This window comes from Natator depressus, chromosome 14 (assembly GCF_965152275.1).
Source record: "Natator depressus isolate rNatDep1 chromosome 14, rNatDep2.hap1, whole genome shotgun sequence".
Taxonomy (NCBI): Eukaryota; Metazoa; Chordata; order Testudines; family Cheloniidae; genus Natator; species Natator depressus.
This window is the reverse complement of record NC_134247.1, coordinates 2005714-2032657: the sequence shown is the minus strand read 5'-3', so window position 1 is coordinate 2032657 and position 26944 is coordinate 2005714. Positions and strand designations below refer to the sequence as shown.

The window sequence follows — 26944 nt, the reverse complement described above, 5'->3', positions numbered from 1 at the left end:
ACCTCACTGTTTCACCCTGTCATATACTCCCTAATTTAGGGGCACTACCACTAAACAAAACCATGTGGATTTGTTTTTGCAATTGGAGCTCTTAAGTGAAGTGCTCACACTGATTGGAAAGACTGTTGGCAATCCACTGAAGAATAGTATTCTGTGTAGAAGGGAAGTATGAACAAGATTAGAGGATTTTCCACTTCATTCAGGAATGTCTTTCTAGGCCCTGTCTGCACTCATCTTCCCATTCCAGAAGCATTCATATTCCATCTTCAACTTTGATGCAGCTCAAAGCTGGTGAGCTCCCTAGATTTGGCAGAAAGTGTTCTAGGACCCATCTCTCTGTCCATGGAGAAGACTCTGCGACTTAACCCCCAAAAGGTGGATTTGCACCTCTTTCCCATGTTCTAACACAATACACAATTATATGAGTGGTTGGACCTAAACCAGCCTGCTGTCTTGGAGCAGACAGAAAAGCCAGAGATTGGAGCAGGGCACACACGGCTGGAACCCAAAATCACAGAAGCAGTTTTATTACTTTGTGTGTCAGTTTCTCATCACTGCTCATTTTTCTGTTGTTCAGCCTCCAGGAGAGTGACAAAAGCAGTAAAATCTTATACTGTATTTATTTGTGAAAATATTTGTCAAAAGATACTTTATTCTGATCTGGCTCTGTGCTTCTGCCTATTCTGCTTCCTGTGACCCAAGCCTGGAGTCCAGGGCTTGGCTGAGCCAGGACAACACCCTCTGGTACTGAGGATACTCCTGCTGAATCTGATGGATGATGACATTAATGGTGTGCAGCCGGTCCTGCTGTTTCCGCTGCTCCTGCTGCAGGACTTGCTGGGTGCGGCACAGTGGGGTATACTTCCCATCCTTCACTGCCTGCAGATGCTTCTGACGAGTCTGATAGGCCACAATTTCTGAAAGGTTCTTAGAAGAGCAACAGTGAAAACTACATTAAGGACATCTGATTGAATAAAAGAGAGCTATGAGAGTAAGGAGGACTTAATTAAATGGGGGAGGAAACGCGATTATCACATCTTGAAATGGAGGATTATGAAGAGGGAGAGATCAGTGAAGTCCTATTCTAACTACTAAAGTGGGCATCCCCCGTTTTGAGTTATATATATATAAATGATCACAACATAGCTTAGTGAATCTCCAAATCAGACACATGCATAGAAGAAAAATCTTGCAAAGACAGAGAAATGCTATGAATTTTAAAAGACAAGGGAGATCTGTCAGGTCACACCACCCCCAGAGAAAGTTCTGTCTCCCACACAGAGAGAGGTCTTTGGTCTTACTGTTGAGACTTCCAGTTTTAGAACGGAACATGATGGTGCTCAAATAACCAGTCTGAGCTTGGTACATGTGGTTTGGGATGAGGTAGAAAGGCCATGTGGACTGGCAGCACAGGAAAATAATACATGCAGTGCATACGTATTAAAGACACCTTACCCAACGTTTCTTGTCCTGGAGCCTCTCTATGTCTGCATCAAGGACATCAGTCTCAGCCTGCAAACTGGAGACCTGCTGCTGCTTTTCCAGAAGGCCGATGCTGAGAGATTTCTGGGTGTTCTCCAGCTCTGTGATGGTTCTGTTGCAGTCTTGAGCATTCTAATGAAAGGAAGGGAAGGAAACTTGAGATTCTGCCTCTGCCTGCCAACTGCATTGCCAAATTATCACCTGAGAACTTCTCCCTTTCTTGGACATTTCAAGGCTGTACTTCCTTTAGTAAGTATACTTTGTGGCCTAAAGGCACAGGCACTCACACTGCTAGATGCCCATTAGGCACACTGGGCATTCTAATGTTGTGCCAGGAAATGTGACAATCCACTGGTGTTTCACTGCATTGCCATGCAGTGAATGTCTCCATGCTTGGGGGGGCCACATTACTGCACTTTTCTTTACACTACCATGAAGAGAGGCAGATGGCACAGAATATGCACCAGGCATTTTCCTTCCAAGCACTTTGTATCCCAACTCCAAGCTATTGGGGAATGAGGAGCAGCATTGAAGGGTTTGAATAAAAGTCCTGTCAAGTTCTTCTAAGACAGAAGGTTAGTGGGTCCGGCATGGCAAAAAGTAGATGATCTTCAGAGCTACATGAGGAATACCATAGAATCCTGAAGATCAACATGAGTTTCACCATGGCCTATCCCCAGTGTCCTCTTCTCCATTGACATATGTCCACAGCACTTTCCTTGCCATCTGGGAGAAAGGTTGGCTCAGTGAATCGTGCGTGACATCCTCCTTGCATAGTCTGATAGGCCATAAAGCAAAGCTGATGTCGAGCAATATCGGACATATTTCTAGTTATAAAGCAAGTGCAGAAAAAATCAGTTCTTATGGCCCCTCTCTACCTGCTCACCTTTTGGGTTTCCTTGATCTTCTTCCGCAGCTCCTGTGTCTTGTGGTGGAAGTCACTCTGGGTGAAATGTTTCTTATCCATTTTGCTCTGACCCTCCCCCCGAATCATGATGGTCTCTCTGCGGGAGACAGCTGCCTCCATATCACGAATCATCTTCTCCTGCTGCTTTGTCAGCTGGCTGTAGCGGACCTGCCATGTGTGAGGAGAGAGAAACTCTGAAGATACCCAGTGGTCACAAATTGCATCTGATAGAAGACTTTCAGTGTGACAAATTTCAGCTAAAGAGACAGGACACATTTGACACACAGGCCTTGGCATCCCAAATCTTTCAACTAAATCATGAGCGAGGTTTGTACAGCATGGATCTGGGGGGCATCAGACTAATAACTGACTCCCTATCCGCTTGCCCAACACAGTCTTCTAAAGATTTCAACGCAATAAATTCATCTAAACGCAATAATAAGGGAAGGAAGGTAGAAGTATCCTGTAGGTGGGAGAGGAGGTTGCTTTGGCAGAGAGAGAAACACTTCTCTGAATCAGTGCATTGGTGGATGTAGTATTCCATAAGTGGTGCTTTGGTTATGTACTGGGCCACCACGTAGTAAGATAAACGCTGTCCTGTAAGTTTCCTTCCCAGTCAGGTCTACCTTTTGCTGAGCTCCCCCATTGCTAGGCTAACACAAGGAACACGTAAAGAGGTGTAACAGCATACTGAGCTAGGTCAAAGGAAGACACCTATCCCTGACACTGCGAGGAACCTTGGAGTTATCTCCTATCTACTGTCTGATGTTTCAGCATCTCCTGCAAGGCTGGGTAATCTCCTTGTGAATCTCCTCTTTCCCCTCCCACCTTGGCTCACCTGCATCCTATGGATCTCTGTTCTCATGGCTCGGATCTCGCCTTGCCCTGTCTCTGAGTCCACTGCAGCACGCATCTCCTTAGCCAGCTGGATCTTTTTCTCCCATAGCATGATCTGATGCCTTCAAGGACAGAATGGGAGGGGATGCTTTTCTATGAAAAAGAAGGGGTCACTCTGCCACTTGATTCCCCTGTATATGTGGTGTCACACTATGGATCCCCATTCTGAGTCCAAAGCTCAACAGTCCAGCAGGAAACTAAGAGTTCACTGTATGGAACATGACACATTGGTGCCCTCAATGTGAGAATCAGTCAGGGTTCTGCAGGTCAGAAGTGCCATGATAATGGTAGAAATCGGGGTTGGGATTGCAGCATAAAGGATTAAAGCCAACATTTGTTAACTCAGCAGCTCTGAAAAATCAGGCCCTTTATTTAGGGGCCTCCTGTGAGGTCCCAAGTTTGAGAATTTTGGATCATGTAGCTACCTTCCTCTGGACAGCCATTGGGCTTACATCACACCACTCCATACTGAGTTTCCCTCTCTCCCCCACACACTCAACGCTGGCAGCCTTCTGCTGACTAGAGGCCAAGCACTGAGTGAGGGTGGAGACCGCATTACTTCTCATTCATCTACAGAAACAGGCTGCTGGTGCAGCAGTATGAGGAAGACTGAACAGCAGTTACTGTGACTGTATCTGGCCTGCAGAAAATAAATGATAGACTCTTAATCTTCTGGGTTACAAAAAGTTCTAGAACTCATCCCACCTTCCCATCAAAGGTAGAGGGGAGCCAGGAAAGGAGCACATCAATCGAACAGGATGTGACAGAACGCATTTTCCCCTCCAGCATTAGGGCAGGGAAGGATAATGCAGTTGCATGACAAGAGAGTTCAAACACTGTGGCATAAAACAAGGGGTCTGGGTCTCACTCTGCTTCCACCAGGCTGTTTAGGAGTCTCTCTTTCTCCTCATGCAGTCGGTCCAGCTTCTCCTGCATCTCAATCGACTCTCTCTCTGCTGCCTGGAGTTAGGAAGCAGAAATCAACATCACAGTGTCAGACTGAGAGGCACTGGCAGGCTCACTGCTTGCCTCTGATCTTCCTGCCTCTTTTGGCTTACAACCCTCCCCACAACACAGGTAGAACGTCTAACCCTCCTGGGCTATGTAAAGGGAATCATTGTCTCTGCACAGGAACCAAATTGGGATAGCCTTTCTGTGCATAGCTGTACATTTCCATCTGGTTACATGGTTTTGTGCCATAGGGGCAGCAGTTAGCAATCTCTGACTGTCTCGTGCAACACAGTGCCAGTGAGAGCTCAGCAAGATTGCTGTTTGTCAGGCTGTGTCTTGGAGATGCGGAGCAAAGCCTTCCCTACCTTAAGCGAGCGCACAAACTCATTCTCCATGATGGTGTTGCCATGCTGCAGCTCCTCCGAGTTGTGGCTGTTCTTGTTGATTAACATGTTGAGTTTCATCAAGTCATTGGCCATGTTCCTCATGTGGCGTTCAATGTCTTTCTGTTCATTCTTCTCCTGCTGGATTTCATCTACAGGAGAATAGGAAAGAGATGGAAAAGATTTTAAAAAGTAAAAGCAGAGAGTACTCACCAGGGCACTGGGGCCGGGGGGGGGGGAGATGGGGGGGTTCTGACAGTGTAGACAAAGCTGCACTTGTAGCTACCCACTCTGAAGGTCTCCATGGACACTGACAAAGCCACAAGCCTTTCCATAAAGCCAAAATCAAATCCACGTTTTGAAAATGGTTATGATGAAACCCTACCTGTGTGTGTGCTGGAGGAGGCTTGAGGGCCTGGCTCAGAAGGTCAGTGTAAGGGAGCCCAGGCTGGTGGACCAGGCAGGCTCAGTAGTACCCCAGAGTGGGGGGTAACCCATCACATATCTCACTTCCTTGACATTGTTGGGGCCTAGGGCACTGTTGCACCTCGGTCCCTCCTGTTCTCTGCCTGTGGCACATAATAGTCTAGGCTCCTGTAAGCTGTGATACTTTGGTCTAATTCGGTTGCTGGGTCTAGTGTGCAGGTGCTGGGTCTAGTGTGCAGGTGCTGGTGGCCTGTGATACACAAGAAGTCAGACTAGATCAGGGATTCTCAAACTGGGGGTTGGGACCCCTCAGGGGGTCACAAGGTTATTACATGGGGGGTCGCAAGCTGTCAGCCTCCACCCCAAACCCCGCTTTGCATCCAACATTTATAATAGTGTTAAAGATATAAAAAAGTGTTTTTAATTTATTGGGGGTGGGGGGTCACACTCAGAGGCTTGCTATGTGAAAGAGGTCACCAGCACAAAAGTTTGAGAACCCATGGACTAGATGATCTGGTCGTCCCTTCTGGCCTTAACCTTTATGACCCTATTTTCTAAGAACAGTAACATATCAAGATGGTCACCTGCGATGTGATCCTGCAACCCTTTCTCTTACATAAGTAAAGGCTGCAAGATCCAGCCCTTAGAGGGGATACCAGGCTGCTCAAGTGGCAGAAGGTGCCTGGCATGTAGCCCCAGAGTACACCCAAGGATACAATAGAACCACACGTCACACTGTATATGCATACAGAGGCACTATGCTTGCAGATACTGAAAATTTTCTTTGTTGTGAGGTTCTAAAATTACAAGTTATTGAACCGTCTCTCCCTTTGTTCTCTGGCAGTGCATGCCCACTCGTTGATTAACACTGCCAGGAGGATTGAGGGAAACACTTACTTTCAGTGCGCACTTTCTTTTGTTGCATGATGGTGATCTGTTTCTTTAACATATCCAAGGAGGCCAGCTGCTCTTCCCGCTCCTGGGTCAGTTTGACCAGCTCTTTCTGCAGCCTGAGCCAGTACTTCTGCAGTGTCATCACGTCTGAGTTGTATTCATCTATCTGCTTGGTCAGCCTGTTGATCTCAACTTCCAAGGGTCCCAGTTCTTGACCCTGTAAAGGAAAAAAGTTTAGTATTAGTCAGACAGAGACGCTACTTACTGTGGCATCCCTAGACCTTCTGGAGCTCAGCTCAGGGATGCCTGAAATGCTCATTTTGCATGTTGGTAGCCAGCTCATGGCTGCATCAGCAGTGCTGCTATCTGAGTTCTGGGATCATGTGAACAGGTTTGGGTGTTGTTTCTGGCATTCCTTTCTGTCATGTGTAACCAGAGAGAACTGTGTATGGCTTTCCTCATCTTTACCCTCCTCCACCCCCTTTCTTGTGTTTAAATTGTAAATGCACACCCTGAATGGAAGTCCCTAAATGCACCAAGAAAAATCTTCATCCCATAGATTTGCTCTTAATCAATTGTTGGATTATTTCTTAAAATGACACACTGTGAAGTTGGGATTTAATTTTTGCATTAAAACTAATCATGAATCTAAACTGGGGACTTGCTCACATCAGCAGCAGAATTCAGCAGCCAGAACTGGGATTATCCCCATTTACATTTAGTCTGGCCTCCCAGGAGAGGTACTGGCCAGGGCTGCTTCTTTGATAGTGTTTGATGGCTACAGAGAGGAACACAAAAATCAGCATGACAGGCATTCTGAGTGCACTGTACAGGATAGACACCTCCTCTCATTACCTTGCCCATGTCTATTACCTCTACGCAGTTACCTTTATGAACCAAACTTTTAATCTCATTAACGAATGAAATCAGGTTCAGGGGGTTAAGCGTAAGAGACGTACCCCCAACTGGGAAATCGTCATCTCCATTTTCTTGTTGAACAGGTTGATGACCCCCTGCTTGCGCTCGATCAGGAGATTGCGCTTGCTGATCTCATTCTCACTGCGGTTGATCAGGTCATTGATATTTTTCATTTCCTTGTCCAGCGCAGAGAATGTCTTTTGGAGTATAGAGAGCCTGCAGTCGGTGTGAGTTGTGTCCAGAATGACCTGGGCTGTGTCATTCTCAACTTTGGAAAAATGCAGCTCCTAATAACATCAACAACAAAAAAAGCATTGTCATTCAGCAGTAATCCACTTCTTAGTGTTGTAAACAGGTCTGCAATCCTGTCAACAAAATATGGCTAAGAGAGGAGCATGTCTAGTACATAAAGAATGGGACTGGGAGTCAGGAGACCTGGAGTCTATTTCCAGCTCTGTCATATGTGCTATGGGGCTTTGGGCTAGTTACGTAACCTCTCTGTACCTCTCTTCCCCCATCAGTACAATGGGGAAATGATATTTACCTACTTTCTAGGGATGATGGGAGGCAGTAATCCTGAAGTCCTTTGAGGGAAGATGCTAGAGAAGGCAAAGTTTTATCATCATCATCATCCCTGAAGTTATTTTCCCAACCTATATGCCTCAGTTACATCTGGCCAGACAGACAGAGATGCAAATAACTACAGAAGAGCCACTTGCCCTGCATCTATCTCAGAGTTGCCTGCATGTTTCACAATCAAAGACAGCATTAACAGCTTGCCAGGAGCCCAAGGACTGCACCTGATTTATAGAAAATGGAGAAGAGTGAAGTCACCTTAATATTGAACAGAGAAACGTGGCCCATAGAAATACAGATCTGAGCACTCGCTGTTACATTCTTGATGTGACCACTAGGTCACTCAACTCAGGATGGCACACTTCTTGCTGGAACTTGTAGTGTCCATGAGCTGCACCTCTGTATGCTGATGAGGGCAGCCACATTGTAAAATGTCATGGTCTGTGTTTTGGCTGCCTCTGGTTCGCTTCATTTAGAGAGTGGGTCTGCAGTATTCCTTTCCACATGTAAAAGCATGCAGCACTGAGTCTAAACATGCCCAGGGTGCGTCACTCTATGCCATTCTCTAAGCAGAAGATGAAGCCAGTATCTGCTATACAAGATGGCACTAATATTTCTGTCATACTTTCTTTGGCTAAATTATCTTCTGAAACCTTGCAATATGATCCTCAAAAGGCAGCTGCGAAGGGAAGAGCTCTTAGGCACATCTGCACCTGGAGGTGAATTCAGAGAAGCTGCATTTTGCTTTGCAGGCCCTTCTACTTTTATGCTTAATAGGAATGTCCCCTGCCCTTTCCACAAGACCTGAAAACTTGATTAACAGTAACAGAAATATCTCATATTTCTATAGTACCTATCATCCTGAAGAGTCCTAAAGTATTGTACAAACTCAGCCTACGGTTTACAAGGGAGTCACTTTACCCGCCACTGAAATACAGCCACTTGTAGGGTGAAACATGGCAATTTAACAGCACATGGTAACATAATGCAACAGCTTAGGACAGTAAGTGAAGAAGAATCCTAGCCATTTGAAACTGTACAAGAAATGTAATAGGGCAAAGGGAATGACCCAAGATGGAATTTGACTAGAATGCTACATAGTCAAGGACAAAGCCCTGTCCTCCTGGCAGTAGCTGGAGCACTAGGAACACAGGGAGTGTGATGGAGCTTGCTTTAGATGGGGTCCTCTTTTTTTTGGCAGGGGAGGCTATCTATTGGTGCCAATGGCCTTTGGGCCATGCTTGCAGTATCCTGGAGGGAATAAACACAGAATGTGTGTCTCTCTCTCTCCTGCAGGTCAGCTACCATCAGTCACACAGAAGCAGATGCCATACCAGATCCAGCTTTCTCTTATGAAGTTTAGCAGCCAGTTGTGAAAAATATTTTGCTGCTTTGCTGGACATCAGCTGATCCTGCAGCTTTGCCATGATCTGATTCTCCAAATCCTGTCTGGCTTCAGTCTCTTTCTTTGTTTCCTTACTGATGGCCTGCAGCTCATTCATCCGAGCAGCTCGGTCCTGAGAGGAAAGACATGGAAACAGGGCTGTTAAAAAGTGTAGGCTGTTGGGATTTGGGAAAATGGATAGAAATCTACAGGTGACAAAATATCAACGTCTGATTAAAAAAGCCTCTTCTCCACGGGGACCTGGTCTCACCGACTTGGCCCTGCTGAGGGCTTGCTCTGTCTCATGCAGAGTGCGGGTGTAGGTGCTGTATTCAACTTTCAGGGCATCCTGTTTGGCTGTGCACTGGGCAATCAGCTTCTTGCTCATGTTGGCATCATTCTCCGAGCGGTTCAAGATGCTGGCAAGCAGCTCGTTCCTCTCTTCCTCCTTCGTGACTGACTTCTTGTAGACTTGGATCTCTGTCTCTAAGGACCTGAGCTGGTGCTTGGACTGCCTGCAAGGGCAAGGAGAAGACAGGAGAGTGTCATGGGGATTGATTTGTGCACTGGATAGTCAACTCCAAACTCCTGCTTTCAAACAGGCTGCTGCAGAAATGAGTAAGTGAAGAGCAAGAAAATCAGACAAATTCATTCAGCACTGGGGCTATCTGTGTTCATTAAAATCACCCTACTGGAAATAAAACTAAGGCACCTAAATTTTTGGCTAATTTTGAATAGCTCCTTGTGCTCTAGATCTCCCAGTCCTGTTACACTGCAGTTCAGGGGATGAGACCTCAGGGCTTGATCTCAGCCCAAAACTCCCAGGGCCAGTTCAGATGGGAACACAGAACTACTGGGGCACCAGCTCTAGGAGTGAGAGGATAGAAGCTCCCTACATGGCTGTCTAGCACCATGCTCCAATTGGCCCAGAAGGGGCACTGATGTGAGGAACTGCCTTCAGTCCTGCCTGACCAAAAGGATAGGCATAACATTGGGGAAGGGGTCCTTTCAGGCCCTCAGGTACCCATTTGTATTGGAACGGGTATGCTCTTTTTCATGATATTTTCCCCCCTCTTTTCAACAAGCCCATGCTGTGATGACACAACTGTTATTGGTGGCATCATGTCGTTTCCTTGCCAATAGGCAACATTCCAGAGGATGTCCTTATGGGAAGGGTGAAGGAGACAACAGCATGGATACACTGGGAATGGATGGATCACAACGCTGGGAAGTTACACTAAGGAGAGAGAAAACAAAGAAGATGCCAGTATATGCAGAGACACAGGCAGCTCTCTCACTTATGGGGAGTTGGAAGAGGTGGGAATCACAGATTTCAGTATCTGAAAAGTGAGGGTTTTTCTTTTCTGCTTAGAGTGGAGTGAACTGCTTCAGCAAAGCTGTATTCTCACAGGAAACAGCAGTGTGTGATTGTGAGAGAGACATCATACAAATTTACTACAGATTGCACCTATTTGACTGCATGAAAACTAACCAATTTTGTATATCATCAGGAGTATTTTTAATATACATTGACAGGTTTCAGAGTAACAGCCGTGTTAGTCTGTATTCGCAAAAAGAAAAGGAGTACTTGTGGCACCTTAGAGACTAACCAATTTATTTGAGCATGAGCTTTCGTGAGCTACAGCGCTGTAGCTCACGAAAGCTCATGCTCAAATAAATTGGTTAGTCTCTAAGGTGCCACAAGTACTCCTTTTCAATATACATTTAGTACACTTTATGAAATACTTTACCACATACTATGTGAAAAATATATTCTGTTTCTGGGTGGGTTCTATCCAGCTGATGAGTACCTGGAAGTAATTAACTTGGTGACAGTATTTCTCTCTTGTCTGCCCTGATCTCCTGTTGAATTCCTCACTAATTTCACCCTCCACAGTCATATGGATGCAAGTCATGCATCTCTGCAGTTAAAACAAACTGCTTGCAATCCCAATAGTAGCCCACAGGCTTGTGATAAATAAAATAATGTTTCACAAAGTTCCTCTCTATCTTCACCTAGCTGCTGGATGAACAGCTGGGTTACAGCTGGCTGACCTTTCAATCTTAGTAGGATCCAAATACTCAGCAACAAATTCCATTTTATTTCCACTTCCATTCCATGTTTTAATACCGCCTCCCTCATGATGGTATGCAGTCTGAGTTGGGGATATAGTGTATTCCACTTCAGAAGCCCTCTCTGTTTCTCAAGTTCAGCCGTCATTTCCTTGCCATCACCTGTCCACAATGTCTTCCCACAGGCACATTTCATTACACAGGTACCAAACTACTGAAACTAGCGAAATAACCAAGATGGAGTAGTCAAGATGGAGCCTTATATAAGTGGCTGGCAGAGATGGATGTTTGACAATGGAAGCATTCTTCTCCCAACCCTTATGTAGAGATTAAGGGAAAGCAGACTGTGTCATCATGTCTCCTTTGCTGCAGTGTGAATGTGACAGCACAGAGCTCTTGGCAGATGGAAGGAGAAACCAAAAGTCAAAAGGAAATGTGTCTACAGAAAATGAATTTATTTCAGTTCTTCTCCCTGTTCTCCCCAGGAAATCAGAGTAGAAAAGTATTTTGCAGATTCATGCACCATTGGGCAAGTTTTAGAGCTAAAGAAAGAACGCACATTCCCTTCGGCACCCAAGATCGGGATTTTCTGAGGAATGGATTCTTGCCAAATGTCACAAAATCGTGACTGCAAATTACCTAGGTAAATCTTTCCTGATGCCTGTTCTTTTGTCCTGGGAAGTCCTTCAAGGGATAGAGTCAAATGCAAACCAGATAACTCTGCCTAGTTATCTATTTCATACCTTTGAAGGAAGATCATGCTGTGAAGGGAGAAAACACTAACAAAAAATGATGCTCCTTACCCTAATGACCCTTTGCCATTCTAAGCTCTTCAGAGCAACAGATTTATTCTTTGTTTAGTGCACGGTATACATACAACCCTATATTAACAATAACCTTGACAGCACTCTTTTCTCTCTTCCAATAACTCCCATCCAAAGTGTAGCTATTCTTTTTGTTAGCCCACTTTCAGATGCTATACCTTAGTGCCTCCTGCATGGCACAGTAGGCTTCATCTCGTCGCTTCATCCCAGTCAAGCTGCTATCCCACTGATGCATCAGTTGCTTCTTCTCCATGTTAATAGTTTGTATCTCCATACAAGCCTGCAGAGACACCCCACTCTGAGATACTGAATCAACACTGGGCTGGGCTCTCACACCTGCATTCCATTCTCATTGCCCACTTCATTTCACAATACAGCTGGGAAGAAACAGCTCAAAATATTCATGCTTTGTCTTCTCTTGTTTTCCTATGTCCCCTGCTCTTTCTTTGGCTCTTTTTACCTTTACCCTTGTAGAGTAAGTGAATTAAATGCATTGGCGTACATCTTGTTTTCAGTTACTCTAACAACTTCACTGTAACCAAAAGTGCAATTTATATCATTATGTACATGAACATTTTTTGCAACATTAAGATCACAGACAAAAACTGCAGAAAGGAAAGGAAATGCAAAAGTCAAGGCCCCAACAGCAACATTAACTCAGCCTTGTCTCACATCCTGTGTGTCTTATGGGATACAATTTACAATGTACTATAAATGGTAATATATTAAGCTACAGATTTAACATGAAAATCCAGACCAGAAAAGGGGTATTGTGCTAGCACAGTTGGGTCAGTGCATCTGTGCAGTGTATCGTGATGGTAGCATTATCAAGCTATTATTTACACTGCGGTAACACCTAAATATAATTACTATGTAATACTTGGATATCATGATACTATGATGTACAGGAGAAATATATGTCATTAATATGTAGGAAAATGGATGTCAGAGATTGGACCTGGCATGGAGTTGCTCTGCCGCAGACTCATCCTGTCAGTCACATCAGATGGGTCTGATTAGCTCCAATCCAGGAGCACAGAAGGGGTGCATGTCTCCCTTCAAGGTAAAGGAACTAAGGGGGTAAGACAAGAGGTCTTGCAGGGGAAAACCCTAGAAACAGCCAACTCAGGATAAGTTTTATTTGTTGTTGTTCTTAAGAACATAGGAACCCCTTTATTCACACAAAGGGCAGGGGTCTGAGAATTTGGACTCAAACCCAGGGGGTGTGTACTGTGTTAAGTGCAAGGTGGAGGACTCTGGCCCATCACAAAATGTAATATTAACCAACACATGAAAAATATTGTCATCTCCTACCTCACTCACTGCTTTTCGTGTTATTTTTGTGTCTTCAGCCTGGGCAATAAATTGAGCTTCATACAGACCAATCTGCTCCTGCAGTTCATTGAACTTCCTTGTTAAGCGGTCTACAAGCAGATCCTACAAAAATCAGACCACAACAGATCAGCACAAATACTGCAAACAATCCCAATCCTGACAACATGGATTCAGCAAGAGACACACGGGGGAAGCAAGGTCAAGTGAGGGAGCTGCATTAGATTTGGTGGCTATCAGGTCTTCACCATCCTCACTAGTGAGTGCAGTGCCATGTGATGACAGTCATCTCCATCGCTGCTGAGTGGTCAGGATTGCTCAGTCCATTGCACCATGCTGCAGAGGATTCATTTTCATTTAATCCATTTATATTATTCAGTCTCATATCAAGGAAGAGCATCAGGTCCAATATGTCACCTAACTTCTATCTATCTAGGTTATTATACTGTGCCCATCACGATGAAATCTGACTACCTTAAAAGGTAATAATTTAGAAGAAAATGCCCTCTAAAAAGCTATCAAAAATCCATACTCCATTGCCACTGTTGACATAATCCTACAATATTTATTCTGCCGCAAGAGGCAGCCATCTAATCAGCAGAGGGAGCATGAGTTAAAAAAAACTGGCCAGCTATATTTTGTGTTGTAAAATCACGTTTCTAAATTCATCATTGTTCAGAATAATCCCCCTGGGGCTTGAAAATAAGGTGTCTCCTCACTAAACCTCTCCTTCCTCCTTTGCATGTCTGGATACTGGGTTGTTACTATAGAGTTGCTCAAAGAAGCTGTGCTGTGTTTTTCAAAATTTTTTTGTTGTCAGGAAGGTTTCTGTGATTTTTTTTTTTTTTTAATTTAGTGGGGAAAATAGGCAAACAGAATGTTGGGAATCATTAAGAAAGGGATAGATAATAAGACAGAAAATATCATATTGCCTCTATATAAATCCATGGTACGCCCACATAGAATCATAGAATATCAGGGTTGGAAGGGACCTCAGGAGGTCATCTAGTCCAACCCCCTGCTTAAAGCAGGACCAATCCCCAACTTTTGCCCCAGATCCCTAAATGGCCCCCTCAAGGATTGAACTCACAACCCTGGGTTTAGCAGGCCACTGCTCAAACCACTGAGCTCTCCCTCCCCTCATCTTGAATACTGCATGCAGATGTGGTCGCCCCATCTCAAAAAAGATATGTTGGAATTGGAAAAAGTTCAGAAAAGGATAACAAAAAGGATTAGGGGTATGGACCAGCTGCCATATGAGGAGAGATTAATAAAACCGGGACTTTTCAGCTTGGAAAAGACACGACTAAGGGGGGATATAATAGAGGTCTATACAATCATGACTGGTGTGGAGAAAATAAATAAGGAAGTGTTATTTACTCCTTCACATAACAGAAGAACTAGGCATCAACAAATGTAATTAATAGGCAGCAGATTTAAAACAAACAAAAGGAAGCATTTTTTCACACAACGCACAGTCAACCTGTGGAACTCCTTTCCAGAGGATGTTGTGAAGGCCAAGACTATATATAAGAGGCTCCAAAAAAGAACTAGATAAGTTCCTGGAGGATAGGTCCATGAATGGCTATTAGCCAGGATGGTGTCTCTAGCCTTTGTTTGCCAGAAGCTGGGAATGGGCGACAGGGGGTGGATCACTTGATGATTCCCTGTTCTGTTTATTCCCCCTGGGGCACTTGGCATTGGCCACTGTCGGAAGACAGGATACTGTGCTAGATGGACCTTTGGTCTGAACCAGTATGGCCGTTCTTATGAATGATTTGATTTAGAAAAAGGAATGGTGTCCCCAGCCTCTATTTGTCAGAGGGTGGAGATGGATGGCAGGAGAGAGATCACTAGATCATTACCTGTTAGGTTCACTCCCTCTGGGGCACCTGGCATTGGCCAATGTTGGTAGACAGGATACTGGGCTGGATGGACCTTTGGTCTGACCCAGTGTGGCCGTTCTTATGTTCTTATGTTAAAATGCATATCTAAGGAACTACCTGCTATTTGCAAACATGTACAATCTACGAATGGAAGAGGGCAGACCACATTTTGTACCAATCTTCCTAGAATATATTCTTTTAGCATTCTGTATGACAAGACAGCATTTTCCCAAGGGACTCTGAACTCCAATGACATAATTCAAAGCCTCTTTGTCAGACTTGATAGTTGCCCTATACCTGTTTTTTCTTCTCCACCTCAGCCTGGTTCCTGTCTGCCTCAGCCTTCTTCACTGCCCGTTTCATCACGGAGATATCATCACGCACATCCTGGTCCATGTTCTGCATATAGAACAGACGCAAGGCCATGTTTTCCACCTCTGTCTGCATTACAGAAACTGGGGAGATAGGTGGAAAGGTTAGTTACAGAAGAGGATTTCTGCAACATGTACCATACCAGAGCTAAAAGAGAAAGTAATTAGGATGTGGACAGAGCAAAACCCATAAAAAAACCCATCCAAGTCATATGACCCGCTCTGAGGTGGGCATGGACATCAGTTCCTGGAGCAGAATTCCTGAGGAGAAGCTGCCCAAGAGACCTGGTAAGTGCCCTCAATTCCCAGTATATCCTGTATCTCCACAATACTGAAATAGCCCAGCTAAGTTCACTGCCTTGACTGTAAAGGGTTGCCAAGCAGAAGATCCTCGTCTGATGCACCAGGCTGTCTAATCAACTAAGGATCTGCAGTCTTCACCAAAGCCTCAACAGACCCTGGCAGAGGCCTCAGACAAGTATAGATAGCCAAATGGTGGGAAATGAATTGTGTTGAATATTGGAAAGCCATTGGAACAACTTACCAAAGGTCCTGGTGAATTCTCCCTCACTAGCAATTTTTAAATCAAGAATGGATGTTTTTCTGGGAATGGGTGACAGGGCATGGATCACTTGATCGATCACTTGATCAAGCATGGATCACCTGATGATTACCTGTTCTGTTCATTCCCTCTGGGGCACCTGGCATTGGCCACTGTCTGAAGACAGGACACTGGGCAAGATGGACCTTTGGTCTGACCCAGTGTGGCCATTCTTATGTTCTAAGAGATCTGCTCTAGGATTTCTTTTGGGGAAGTTCTCTCGCCTGTGCTATACAGGAAGTCAGGTTAGATAATCACAATGTGGCCTTAGAATCTATGAAAGCCTACTTGCCAGGAATGGCCTTTGTTCAAAGGAACCCCTTAAAGGGACAGAAAAGCATTTGTCTTATGACAAAGATGTGGGTTATACTGGTAGAAATGATATAAAAACCAAGACAAGTATTAGGTACATCTATAATGCTTTGAATGTACATGGTGCTTTACAGATATAGAATAAAATATGGTCTACCCCCTAAAGAGATTACCAACTAACCAATACAATTGCCAAGCTATGCTACAGGAGGCCTAACTGGCAAGGCATACCAGGTATGCTTGAGTTGATCTTTCCAGTCAGCGAGCCATTCCTGAATGCTTGGGCTGATGTTCTTCAAACCATTGTTTGACTTACGCTCAACCTCATTTGTCCTTACGTGACTAGAATGAGGAAAGACGAAGCAAGAGCGCCTTAGTCACCTTTCTTGCGTTCATCCTCAGTGCTCTGACGTGTTTTCTTGTACACATTTCTGATGTCTTGCAGCTCCTCCTCTAGCTGCCGACGCACCATGGCTATCTGAGAATATCGGTCCTGGTTCTTCTCCAGTTCCATCTGCAGCCGGGCCAGCTGCTGCTGGACCCCATAAAGGACCATTCCCAGCTCCTCCCTCTGCACCTTACCCTGCTTTGTGGCCACCGTCTGCAGACACAGGAGGAGATGGGTCAATTCACACCAACTTGGACAGGGCTGGAATGCTATGGGAAGTCCACGGAAAACTACTATACCAGCTCCCGAAGCTCCATGGTCACTTTTTCCATCTGTTTACTAAGGTAATTCTTTAGGGCAGCTTGGAATCTTCTCATCAGGGGCTAGAGAGGGAAGGAAGATGATGATAGCATCCTTATAACACCTGCATGAATAAGTTATCAAGGAACATGTGTCAGGTACAACACTGCATTTTCACCTCTGGAGACTTGGGTTCCTGTCCTGAGCAGGCTGCAAGTGAAATGGGTTGTGCAGATTCAGCCTTACGCCTCGTGGACATTTGCTCATATCATAAAACTACCACCTAGTTTGGCATCACTAGTCATTTCTGTTTAGGAGAGGCCCAGAGTCTTTGGAGGTCAGAAGTGAAATGAATGGCAGAGCTGTGTGAGGGAAGCTTGCACAGCGTTTTCCCACCAGCTATAGGTCCTTCATTTTCCTGAGAACTGAAGTTCACCAGATTTTCCCATTGCTCTAATCTGCAATTCTAATTTACTACAGAGGGAGCAGATACCATACAGGAGTCAGAACTTTTGTAAAAAGGATGTATAACATATTTAACCTGGAATACAGCTAAACCATGGCCCAGTTTGCCTCCCAGTTCATGGAACCCTCAATACCAGTGACAAGTCTTGAATTTGGACTTTTCTTACATGTTCCGGGTCCAAGACAATCAGCTGTGTTTCCTCCTCCGTCTCCTCACTGCCCTCTATTTCAGCTTGCTCATCTGCATAATGTAGACTTGCATTCTCTTCCCCACTCCCAAGCCTGCTGAGGTGCTGGTTAAACAGCTGAAATGCAGAGTCTGAATAGGGAGAGGAGATGGCTACCCCAATGTCACCTGTGCTTGGATGACAAAGAGCAGACATCACAGAATGAGAATTCAGTGCATTTAAAGGTATTTTAAGATTAGCAGATGTCCTGATGGGGGAAAATATACCTAACAGAGCCAGCTTTCTTTGGAATTTTAGATTGCCTCACAATGTCACTAGCACACAGAAAATAAATCATAATAAAAATATACAGTAATTCTAACAGTGAGGAGGAAAGTTATTATGGAAAAGATTTAAGGACAAGCTTAGTAGTAGCATCATGCAGAGGTTAAACATAAGGATTAAGGCTTGTCTACATGGGGACATGCAGAAAAATGAATCTGAATTAACTAAAGGTGTGAATTTAAAGTGTGAATTAAAATAAACCAAATTAAGGCCACTTTAATTCTGAATAAGAGTGTCCATATGGGGCTTAATGCTATTTAATTAATACACTTTAAATTCACACCTTTAGTTAATTCAGATTAATTTTTCTGAGTTCCCTGTGTAGACAAGCCCTTAGATTGGATAGTGTATGTCCAACTAGATTCACATTTATTGGGAGAGGAGAAAAAACCGGATACTGTATTTGAAAGCTGGCTGCAAGGATAGTACTATTAGTAAGACACTAACTGATACCTGACTCAGCATGAATCTCCATGTGCACTGATAATGCAGACCTCTGGGTGCTAGCTCCTGAGGACATGCGGGATCTGCTCCAGCTGTCTATCACTGGCTGCTCCATGTCAGGCAGTTTGGGAGGAAGATTATCCACTTCTACTTGGTCTGAGGAAACCTCATCAGATTTTTCCTGGAACATAAAGGCCATCATATAAAATTAGGGCTGTGAAAGGATCTTCAGTTTAACACAGTTTGCTACTAAAATTCTGCTTATCTTTGTCATCACAAGATAGGAACAATGTAGAAATACAGTCAGCTATAAAAACAGTCTTGTTGCTTCTTGAGGAAGCCGGAAAGCAATTAAAAGGCTCTAAAGTTATCCCAGATATGCCAGCAAGGCTGTATCACTCATGGTGATGGGCACATTAGAAATGCATGCAATAATAAACTAACCCCTTGAATTTTGTTAGGAGTTCTTTATCCACCATGGCTGGTTACCAATTGTCTCCTTTCCAATTAGCCTCTCTCTTGCACAATTCATCCAGTGGTGTGTGTTTACAGTACTAGAATTGCTTCAACAATTTGGGAATGTAATGTCACAAACACTGGATTGGGGGTCTTGTGAATGAGACGCTCCCCTAGTTTAAATTCATAACCAGTCACCTCTCCAAAGGTGACCTCAGAGACCTCCTGCTCCATGGCCCCTGAAACCTCTTCCTCCGTGGCCCTCGCGACCTCCTGCTCCGTGGCCCCTGAGACCTCTTGCTCTTTTGGGATGAGTCTCTCTCCTGGGTCCTCTGTAGGCAAAGCCTCTCCCTCTTCCTTGTCATCACTGTTCTCTGGCTGCATTCCCTAGCACAGATCAAAACCAGAAAGTAGAACACAACAAAGCAATATTATAATGGTCCATGTTCTTTACTAAGGGCTATTACTACAGTGCTTTACAGCTGCTTTGCACATCTGACCACATCTAGTATAACAGCAGCTCCTGCTAGGACTACAGTGGCTAAGGCCCTGTCAAAATTTCCATGAGAAGCTTTTAATTTCCCATATTTATAACTCAGAAGTGAAAAATCTCTTTTTAGATTTTACCGAAGAAGGTGGTTTTCAAAGCCACGTTATACCCGACCGAATCGCTTTGTTTTCTTTCTGTCTCTTTTCAAACTGTTCCTTTTAACTAATGCTGTAAGTCACTAGGTTCTAATATTGTAGGGTTCTATTAATGTAATTAGAAATTACCATTATGTCTCAGATTGTTGCCTATGCCTTTGTTATTTCAAAACGAGACTATTACAGTGTGCTATATCTGAGGATACACCTTAGATCCATCCTAGACTGAAGCTGGTGCAGACAGTGGCTCACTTACCAAGTGGGGCATCTTATTGGAAGCATTTGCACTGGCTGCCTGTTGATCTCTGGGTGGAATTTAAGGTGTGGGTTATGACTTATAAAGCCCTAAATAGCTTGGGACCAGTCTATCTGAGGGATCGCCTCTCTCCCTGGGCCAAACTTCCACAGCAGCTGTAATCAGCAGGGAGCCCAAGCTGGATCCCTCTGGTTATAGAAGACGTGGCAGCTGTCAGGGCATTTTCTTTGAGTGTTCAGGACTATGGAACTTGCTCCCCCAGGTCCAAAATAGCCCAAATATTGTGACCATCTGGGCCCACTGAGAAAGCACCTGTTTGACAGGTTGGTTCGGAGAGGATGTTTTTCCCAGAACTATGAAGGAGTCGGAAGGATTGTTTTGTAGGTGGCTGGCTAGCTGAGTTCCGGTTTAAATGATCATTTTAGTACTGCTGGGATTTTGTTGTACTATTAATTATGTATTAGGGTACTTAGAGTCTTGGATAGATGCAACCTAATTACTCTTACAAACAGATAACCTACTGAAACAGTTGGGGCGTGATTTTCATAACTGCTTAGTGCCTGCAGCTTGCATTGACTTTCACTGGCATCAAAGATGCTCAGTACTTCTGAAAATCAGGCCTTTTTGGAGTGGTTTTGAAAATAAGAGAAAACAAATAGGAGGATTCTTATGTGGACTGAGACAGCCCAGTAAAATGTCTAGTGTAAAATATTGTTCAGCCCAGAATATAAATATGAATAACCCTGTACATTCTATTTCCCCCAGTAAGTTCATATTTAAATTTATGCAGTCAATTTATTATGTATGTTTGTAACATTGTAAGCTATACATATGCAATGAGCCTGTTTTACTTCAAATAATCAATACATGGACTCCACAGGAATTCAGGCTTCCTATAAGTCTCCTACTTTGAATGTGGATTGTGGACGTAAGTTATTTAATTACTATATTACAGTAATGAGCACTCAGATTTCCATAATACCAGAATACAACTCTTAGGACCAAGTCCTGAAAATTCCCAAGCACCGAGGTGCTTGAGGTCATTAATTTTCCCCAAAATTAGTTTCCCCATTGATAAATTTCCCCAAAAATAAATTTATCTTTCCTTTAAAAGTGCTCCAAGATCTACAGATGAAAAGTCCTGTGTCAGAGATGAGTAAGAGCTAAGTTTTACAAGACTCTCCTGGAAACTGGAATGTAGCCAAATTAAGCTTCCTGAGGCCTCCCTTTCATATCCAAGATAAGATAGCAATAGTTTCTCAATTTTTTGCTACACTGGAATTGCTTCTTTAATGATTTGTGATGTCAACGCATTGGATTGATTGTTCTGTCGATACCACGCTCTCCTAGGGAGAATTCATAAACATCCACCTCTACAATGGGAGGCTCTGGGGACTCAGGTGCATTTGGTTCTGCTGGGTTGAGTTCCATTCCTGGCTCCTCTGCTGAAACACCATCTGCCTCTTTCTTTCTGTTATGGCTACTCTCTGGTTGCTCCACCTAGCATACAGCAGAAAACAACATTGTAACAACTGACTGACTCCAATCAAAGTTCTCCATTATGCACTGTACTATTACTACACAGCACTTCACATCTAGTGTAAGGAAATGCTCTTAATATTGAAGCATCTGCTAGTGCTGCAGTCATTAGAGATGTGTTAATAAACCCTTAAATTCCTCCCAGGCTCTACAGAGATTTAAAAAAAAAAATGGCTTGGTTGTTTTAAAATGTAGCACAAAAACAAAATCCCTAACCCAGAAGCAACTTGAAATGATTATAAAAATTCAACATCAAAGACCATAACTCAAAATCTGTCAAGTCTTATTCCGTGTTAAGATTATGAATTGACTTGTTTGCAGATATAATATTTCCCAATAAATGTTAGAATTTTCTTTAGGAGGAGACCATTCTGAATATTAAACATATTATACCAATAGGTCACTACAATTTCTCAGATGGAGGAAGTTTCTGTATTCACAATTTTTTGAAAATTTAGAGGATATTTTTAGTGTATTAACTATTTTTATGCTTTTCTGCCTCCAAAGTAAATGTGTTCCCACACATCTTTTGTACATCCTTATTAGTAAACTGAGGGGTACAAAAAAAAAATCCCAAAAGAATCACAGAAATGTAGGGCTGGAAGGGACCTCAAGAGGTCATCTAGTCTAACCCCTGCCCTGAGGCAGGACCAAGTAAATCTAGCCTATCTCTGACAGGTGTTTGTCTAACCTTCTTCTTAAAATCCTCCAATGGGGATTCTCCCTCAGTAACATATTCCAGTACTAAACTATCCTTATAGTTAGAAAATTTTCCAAAATCTGATCTGAATATTCTAGCTAATCCTTTTCAGGACAAAGGCACTCTGATCTCTAACATTTCTTGGGGAAATGTTTCTTTTCGTGTTTTGAATTTTTTTGGGTTTTTTTTTTAATGTTTTGTTTCAGCATTTCTTGGGAAATCCTATATTTCAATATTAGTTGCATTTCTAGTGAACCCACCCACATAGTATCTGGGCACCAAAATATGCACTAATTCCCATGTGATTCTAATTCCCAAGGTGCATTAAGTCTTTCATATTTGCAACTTTACCCCATTGCCTTCTGGATGCAGCTCCTCCTCTTCTGAAATTTGTCCAACACCTGATTCAGGGCTTAATTAAATTGAACAAAATTATTGAACAATTTTAAACAGAACAACAACGTACAAAAATTAAAAGCTTGGCTTTAGGTCAAATACTAGCACTGCCTCCTGGAGCATTAACAGGGATCAGAACCAAATGTAGGAGTTTGTAAACATTCAGAACCTAATGCCATCAGGAACACTTGCATGGAAACAAACAGGAACACTGTTTTAGTGTGAGTGAAGACAGTTTATTACTTGGAATTGCTGTGTTTGCAACACAGACACTGCAGCCTTCTGCAAGTGCCTGAGAACCAGAAACGGACATGGACTGAAAACAAATGGAATGCTGGTGCAGCTGGAGAAGACAGAGTCTGGAAGTGAGCTCCGATTGGGGGGCGGGGGCTGGTCTGGAGAGGTAAGGGAAGGATCCTCCTTCCTTGTCCCTTTCCCTCGCTGGCTCTTTCCCCCATCCTTGTTACTCTCACCCCTCTACAGTTCCCACTAGCTCAATGTGCTCCTCTCCCCATCTCCATCCCAATTTCCCCCCTCCTCCCACCAGCACAGATCCAGATCCCACATCCTCCTCTGCTTCTGCCTCATCCCCTCTGGTGACATTGGCCCTAACACTGGCTCTCCCCTATCCCCACACCTGACCTGCCACCACTTCCACCCCTTTGTTCCTTCCTTCCTAAGCTCATGCCCATCTCCCGTTCCTTTTCCCCAGCTCTTGCCGTCTCTGGAATGCCCGTTCCATCCACAATCTCTTCCTCTCCCACTCCTTGCAGCTCCCCGAGAGACCTGGATCCCTTTGTTTGACTCTGCTTCTGCAGATGCCTTCTCTCACAGATGCCTCTCCTTCTCACTGTCCTGGATCAGACCATGGTGGGGGGCTGGGCTTTTTTTCTTCCATTCCTGTCACCTCTAACCTCACCCTGCTCCCGCTCCCCACTCTTTCTCCTCTTTTGAACAGGTGAGGATGGGGGCTGGAGAAAGGAATGGGGTCGGGGTGAGGATGAGGATGTGCTGGAGGGGACAGGGAGGCAGGGGGTCAGGGTGAGGACAATGAGGGTTGGGAGGAAGGTAGGGGTGAGGATGATGAAGGGGCAAGGAAGAAGGAAGGGGTGAGGATGAGGAAGGGCTGTGGGGGGCAGGGAGGGGGGAGGAAGAGGAGGGGAGAGGGGAGGATGAGGAGGGGCTGGAGGGGGCAGGGAGGGGGGAGGATGAGGAGGGGGAGGATGAGGAGGGGCTGTGGGGGACAGGGAGGGGTGAGGATGAGGATGGGCTGGAGGAAGGGAGGGGTGAGGATGAGGAGGGGCTGTGGGGGGCAGGGAGGGAGGGGCTGTGGGGGGCAGGGAGGGGTGAGGATGAGGAGGGGCTGTGGGGGGCAGGGAGGGGGGAGGATGGGGGCAGGGAGGGGGGAGGATGGGAGGGGCTGTGGGGGGCAGGGAGGGGGGAGGATAAGGAGGGGCTGGAGAAAGGGAGGGGTGAGGATGAGGAGGGGCTATGGGGGGCAGGGACGGGGGAGGATGAGGAGGGGCTGTGGGGGGGTGAGGATGAGGGGGCGGTGGGGGCAGGGGGGGGTGAGGATGAGGAGGGGCTGTGGGGGGGAGGAAGGGGGGAGGATGGGGGGCAGAGAGGGGGGAGGAAGGGAGGGGCTGTGGGGGCAGGGAGGGGTGAGGATGGGGAGGGGGCAGGGAGGGAGGGGCTGTGGGGGACAGGGAGGAGTGAGGATGAGGAGGGGCTGTGGGGGGCAGGGAGGGGTGAGGATGAGGAGGGGGCAGGGAGGGAGGGGCTGTGGGGGGCAGGGAGGGGGGAGGATGGGGCAGAGAGGGGGGAGGAAGGGAGGGGCTGTGGGGGGCAGGGAGGGGTGAGGATGAGGATGGGGCAGGGAGGGAGGGGCTGTGGGGGGCAGGGAGGGGGGAGGATGGGGCAGAGAGGGAGGGGCTGTGGGGGGCAGGGAGGGGGGAGGATGGGGCAGAGGGGGGAGGAAGGGAGGGGCTGTGGGGGGCAGGGAGGGGGGAGGATGAGGAGGGGGCAGGGAGGGAGGGGCTGTGGGGGGCAGGGAGGGGGGAGGATGGGGCAGAGAGGGGGGAGGAAGGGAGGGGCTGTGGGGGGCAGGGAGGGGTGAGGATGAGGATGGGGCAGGGAGGGAGGGGCTGTGGGGGGCAGGGAGGGGGAGGATGGGGCAGAGAGGAGGGAGGAAGGGAGGGGCTGTGGGGGGCAGGGAGGGGGGAGGATGGGGCAGGGAGGGGGGAGGAAGGGAGGGGCTGTGGGGGGCAGGGAGGGGTGAGGATGAGGAGGGGGCAGGGAGGGAGGGGCTGTGGGGGACAGGGAGGGGGGAGGATGGGACAGGGAGGGGGGAGGAAGGGAGGGGCTGTGGGGGGCAGGGAGGGGTGAGGATGAGGATGGGGCAAGGAGGGAGGGGCTGTGGGGGCAGGGAGGGGTGAGGATGAGGATGGGGTAGGGAGGGAGGGGCTGTGGGGGGCAGGGAGGGGGAGGATGGGGCAGAGAGGGGGGAGGAAGGGAGGGGCTGTGGGGGGCAGGGAGGGGGGAGGATGGGGCAGAGAGGGGGGAGGAAGGGAGGGGCTGTGGGGGGTAGGGAGGGGGAGGATGGGGCAGGGAGGGGGAGGAAGGGAGGGGCTGTGGGGGGCAGGGAGGGGGGAGGATGGGGCAGAGAGGGGGGAGGAAGGGAGGGGCTGTGGGGGGTAGGGAGGGGGGAGGATGGGGCAGGGAGGGGCAGGGAGGGAGGGGCTGTGGGGGGCAGGGAGGGATAAGGATGAGGATGGGGCAGGGAGGGAGGGGCTGTGGGGGGCAGGGAGGAAGAGGAAGAGGAAGAGGAAGAGGGGCCGGGGCCGGGGCCGGGGCCGGGGCAGGTCCCTCCCCGTGCGGGGCCCTTTGGGGCGCCTCCCTCTCGCTCACCCGCTGCCCGGCTCCACCGGCTCCATCTTCCCGTTGCCAGGCGACACCATCAACATCCGGGAGGTACCACGGGGGAGGGGGAAGCCGGACTGAACCATCCCTTCCCCCGGGCGGGGGAGGGTCAGTCGCCGCGGAGCAGGGGGGTAGCGGGGCCGGGTCTCCTCTCCCCTCCCCCCACTCCGCCCGCCGTGGCACCTCCCGGGGAGGGGAGAGCCCCGGGGGGCCGGGGGGCGATGGGGGGGGTTGGAGGGTGCGGTCGATGATGGGGATTGAATCCTCAGAGACTGGTGCGGGGGGGGGGGGCGGGGATTCAATTTGTTAAAGTCCAATCAATTGGATTCAATTCGTTAAAATTTTAATGCAAAGTAATTAATGGGTGCAAAGCGACCCCAACAGCAGCATTAAACTGTGACTTATTTTTGCTTCCTCCTTCCACTCACCCTTCCCCGGGACCTTCCCTCCTGCCCTCTCTCTGCTGAATGCTCCCCCTGGCCTGACCGACATCACTAACACCATGGTGGGAGCATGACTGAGCCCTGGTGCCAGTCAGGGAGGAGTCGGGGGGATGACAAATGACCCTCCGGGTTTTTGCACTTGCTCAAAGTTCCAGAAAAAGAATATTATCTGGTTACTAATCACCCAGGCCATGTCCCCACTGGTTTTAAGCGTCGGTACCACACTAAATCATCGGTGCATCCGATGAAGTGAGCTGTAGCTCACGAAAGCTTACGCTCAGATAAATTGGTTAGTCTCTAAGGTGCCACAAGTACTCCTTTTCTTTTTGCGAATACAGACTAACACGGCTGTTACTCTGAAACTAAATCAGCGTGGCTGCTGCCAGAGCCATCCTGCTCCAGCTGCATGGTTGCAACACCATCAAAATGTGACCCAGCCACCCCTGCGTGGAGTGGAGGAGGAACAGCCAGGCCAAGTGGTGTTGCGAGCTGGTGCCCAGGGTCTCTCGGCTCCTGTACAATGGAGCTCAGAGGAGCCTGCTGTAAACTTGACTCTTCATGCCACCAGCTTCTGCACTTTGTAGCTGAGAGAGGGGCGACTCCCCGATCAAGGAGGCCCAGGGTCCCTGCAGGAGGAGTAGGGGGGAAGAGTGCGGACTGTAATGGAGTCTGTGCGGGTTGGGACCAGAATTTCCCCACGCACCCGAAATGTCTGGATTGACATCACTGAAACTGAGTGACCTGTGCCCAAAGATGTCCCCTCATTCATTAGTGCAGGAACTAGGGGTGCTGCTGCACCCCCAGTCTTGAAGTGCTTTCCATTATCTGCAGGGTTTACAGTTTGGTTCAGTGGCTCTCAGCATACACACAGTAAACATTGTCCTGGCACCCCTCCCCTCACTAGTTGATGATGATCCATTTTTCCCATACGGCACCTCTCTGCCATCAGCGCTAAAGGGGCCTCGCTTGTCTGGGGCGTGCCCTGCCCCACGCTGCCACTGCTGGGACCCCCATGCTGGGAGCTGGGGCTCTGCCCAGGGCTGAGGCTCCTTGTGCCTTGGGGTGGGGCTGGCACAGGGCCCCCTTGAACCCGCGGTGGCAGCGTTCAGCAGGGCGACAGGACCCTGCTCAAAGCCGGACCCTCAGGCGGGCAGGGCGTACGAAGGTAGCTGGGACTAGGGGTGCTGCTGCCCCCAGCACCCCCACTTCACAAACGGCTCCGGCGCCCCCTGGGGCCGACGGTCTAGGCTCCTGGACGGGCCTC

General features: G+C 47.0%; 1 protein-coding gene across 1 annotated transcript; it reads right to left on the bottom strand.

Annotated features, from left to right (window-relative positions):
* Positions 1-562: 562 nt before the first annotated feature.
* CCDC40 (coiled-coil domain 40 molecular ruler complex subunit) lies at positions 563-25319 on the bottom strand. Its single transcript, XM_074971113.1, has 21 exons — positions 25226-25319; positions 22274-22334; positions 21055-21183; positions 18981-19169; positions 18336-18507; positions 17538-17725; positions 16905-16988; positions 16599-16818; positions 15231-15388; positions 13030-13152; positions 11874-11995; positions 9090-9333; positions 8769-8951; positions 6900-7145; positions 5944-6157; positions 4603-4772; positions 4155-4246; positions 3228-3348; positions 2369-2557; positions 1456-1614; positions 563-927 (listed from the first exon to the last, which is right to left on the bottom strand). Exons 1-21 carry the CDS (start codon positions 25279-25281, stop codon positions 679-681), a joined length of 3369 nt encoding a protein of 1122 aa, XP_074827214.1. The 5' UTR covers positions 25282-25319; the 3' UTR covers positions 563-678.
* Positions 25320-26944: the final 1625 nt, after the last annotated feature.

Bases quoted from the DNA above. Each gene is read 5' to 3' on its own strand.
- CCDC40 (XM_074971113.1), bottom strand. From the start codon at position 25,281: ATGTTGATGGTGTCGCCTGGCAACGGGAAGATGGAGCCGGTGGAGCCG. The intron at 16,819-16,904 runs GTATAGTAGTTT...CTGTGTCTGCAG, and splicing joins CCATGGAGCTTCGGGAGCTG to ACGGTGGCCACAAAGCAGGG. The intron at 13,153-15,230 runs GTATAGGGCAAC...TGATTTTTGTAG, and splicing joins AGGTGGAGAAGAAAAAACAG to GATCTGCTTGTAGACCGCTT.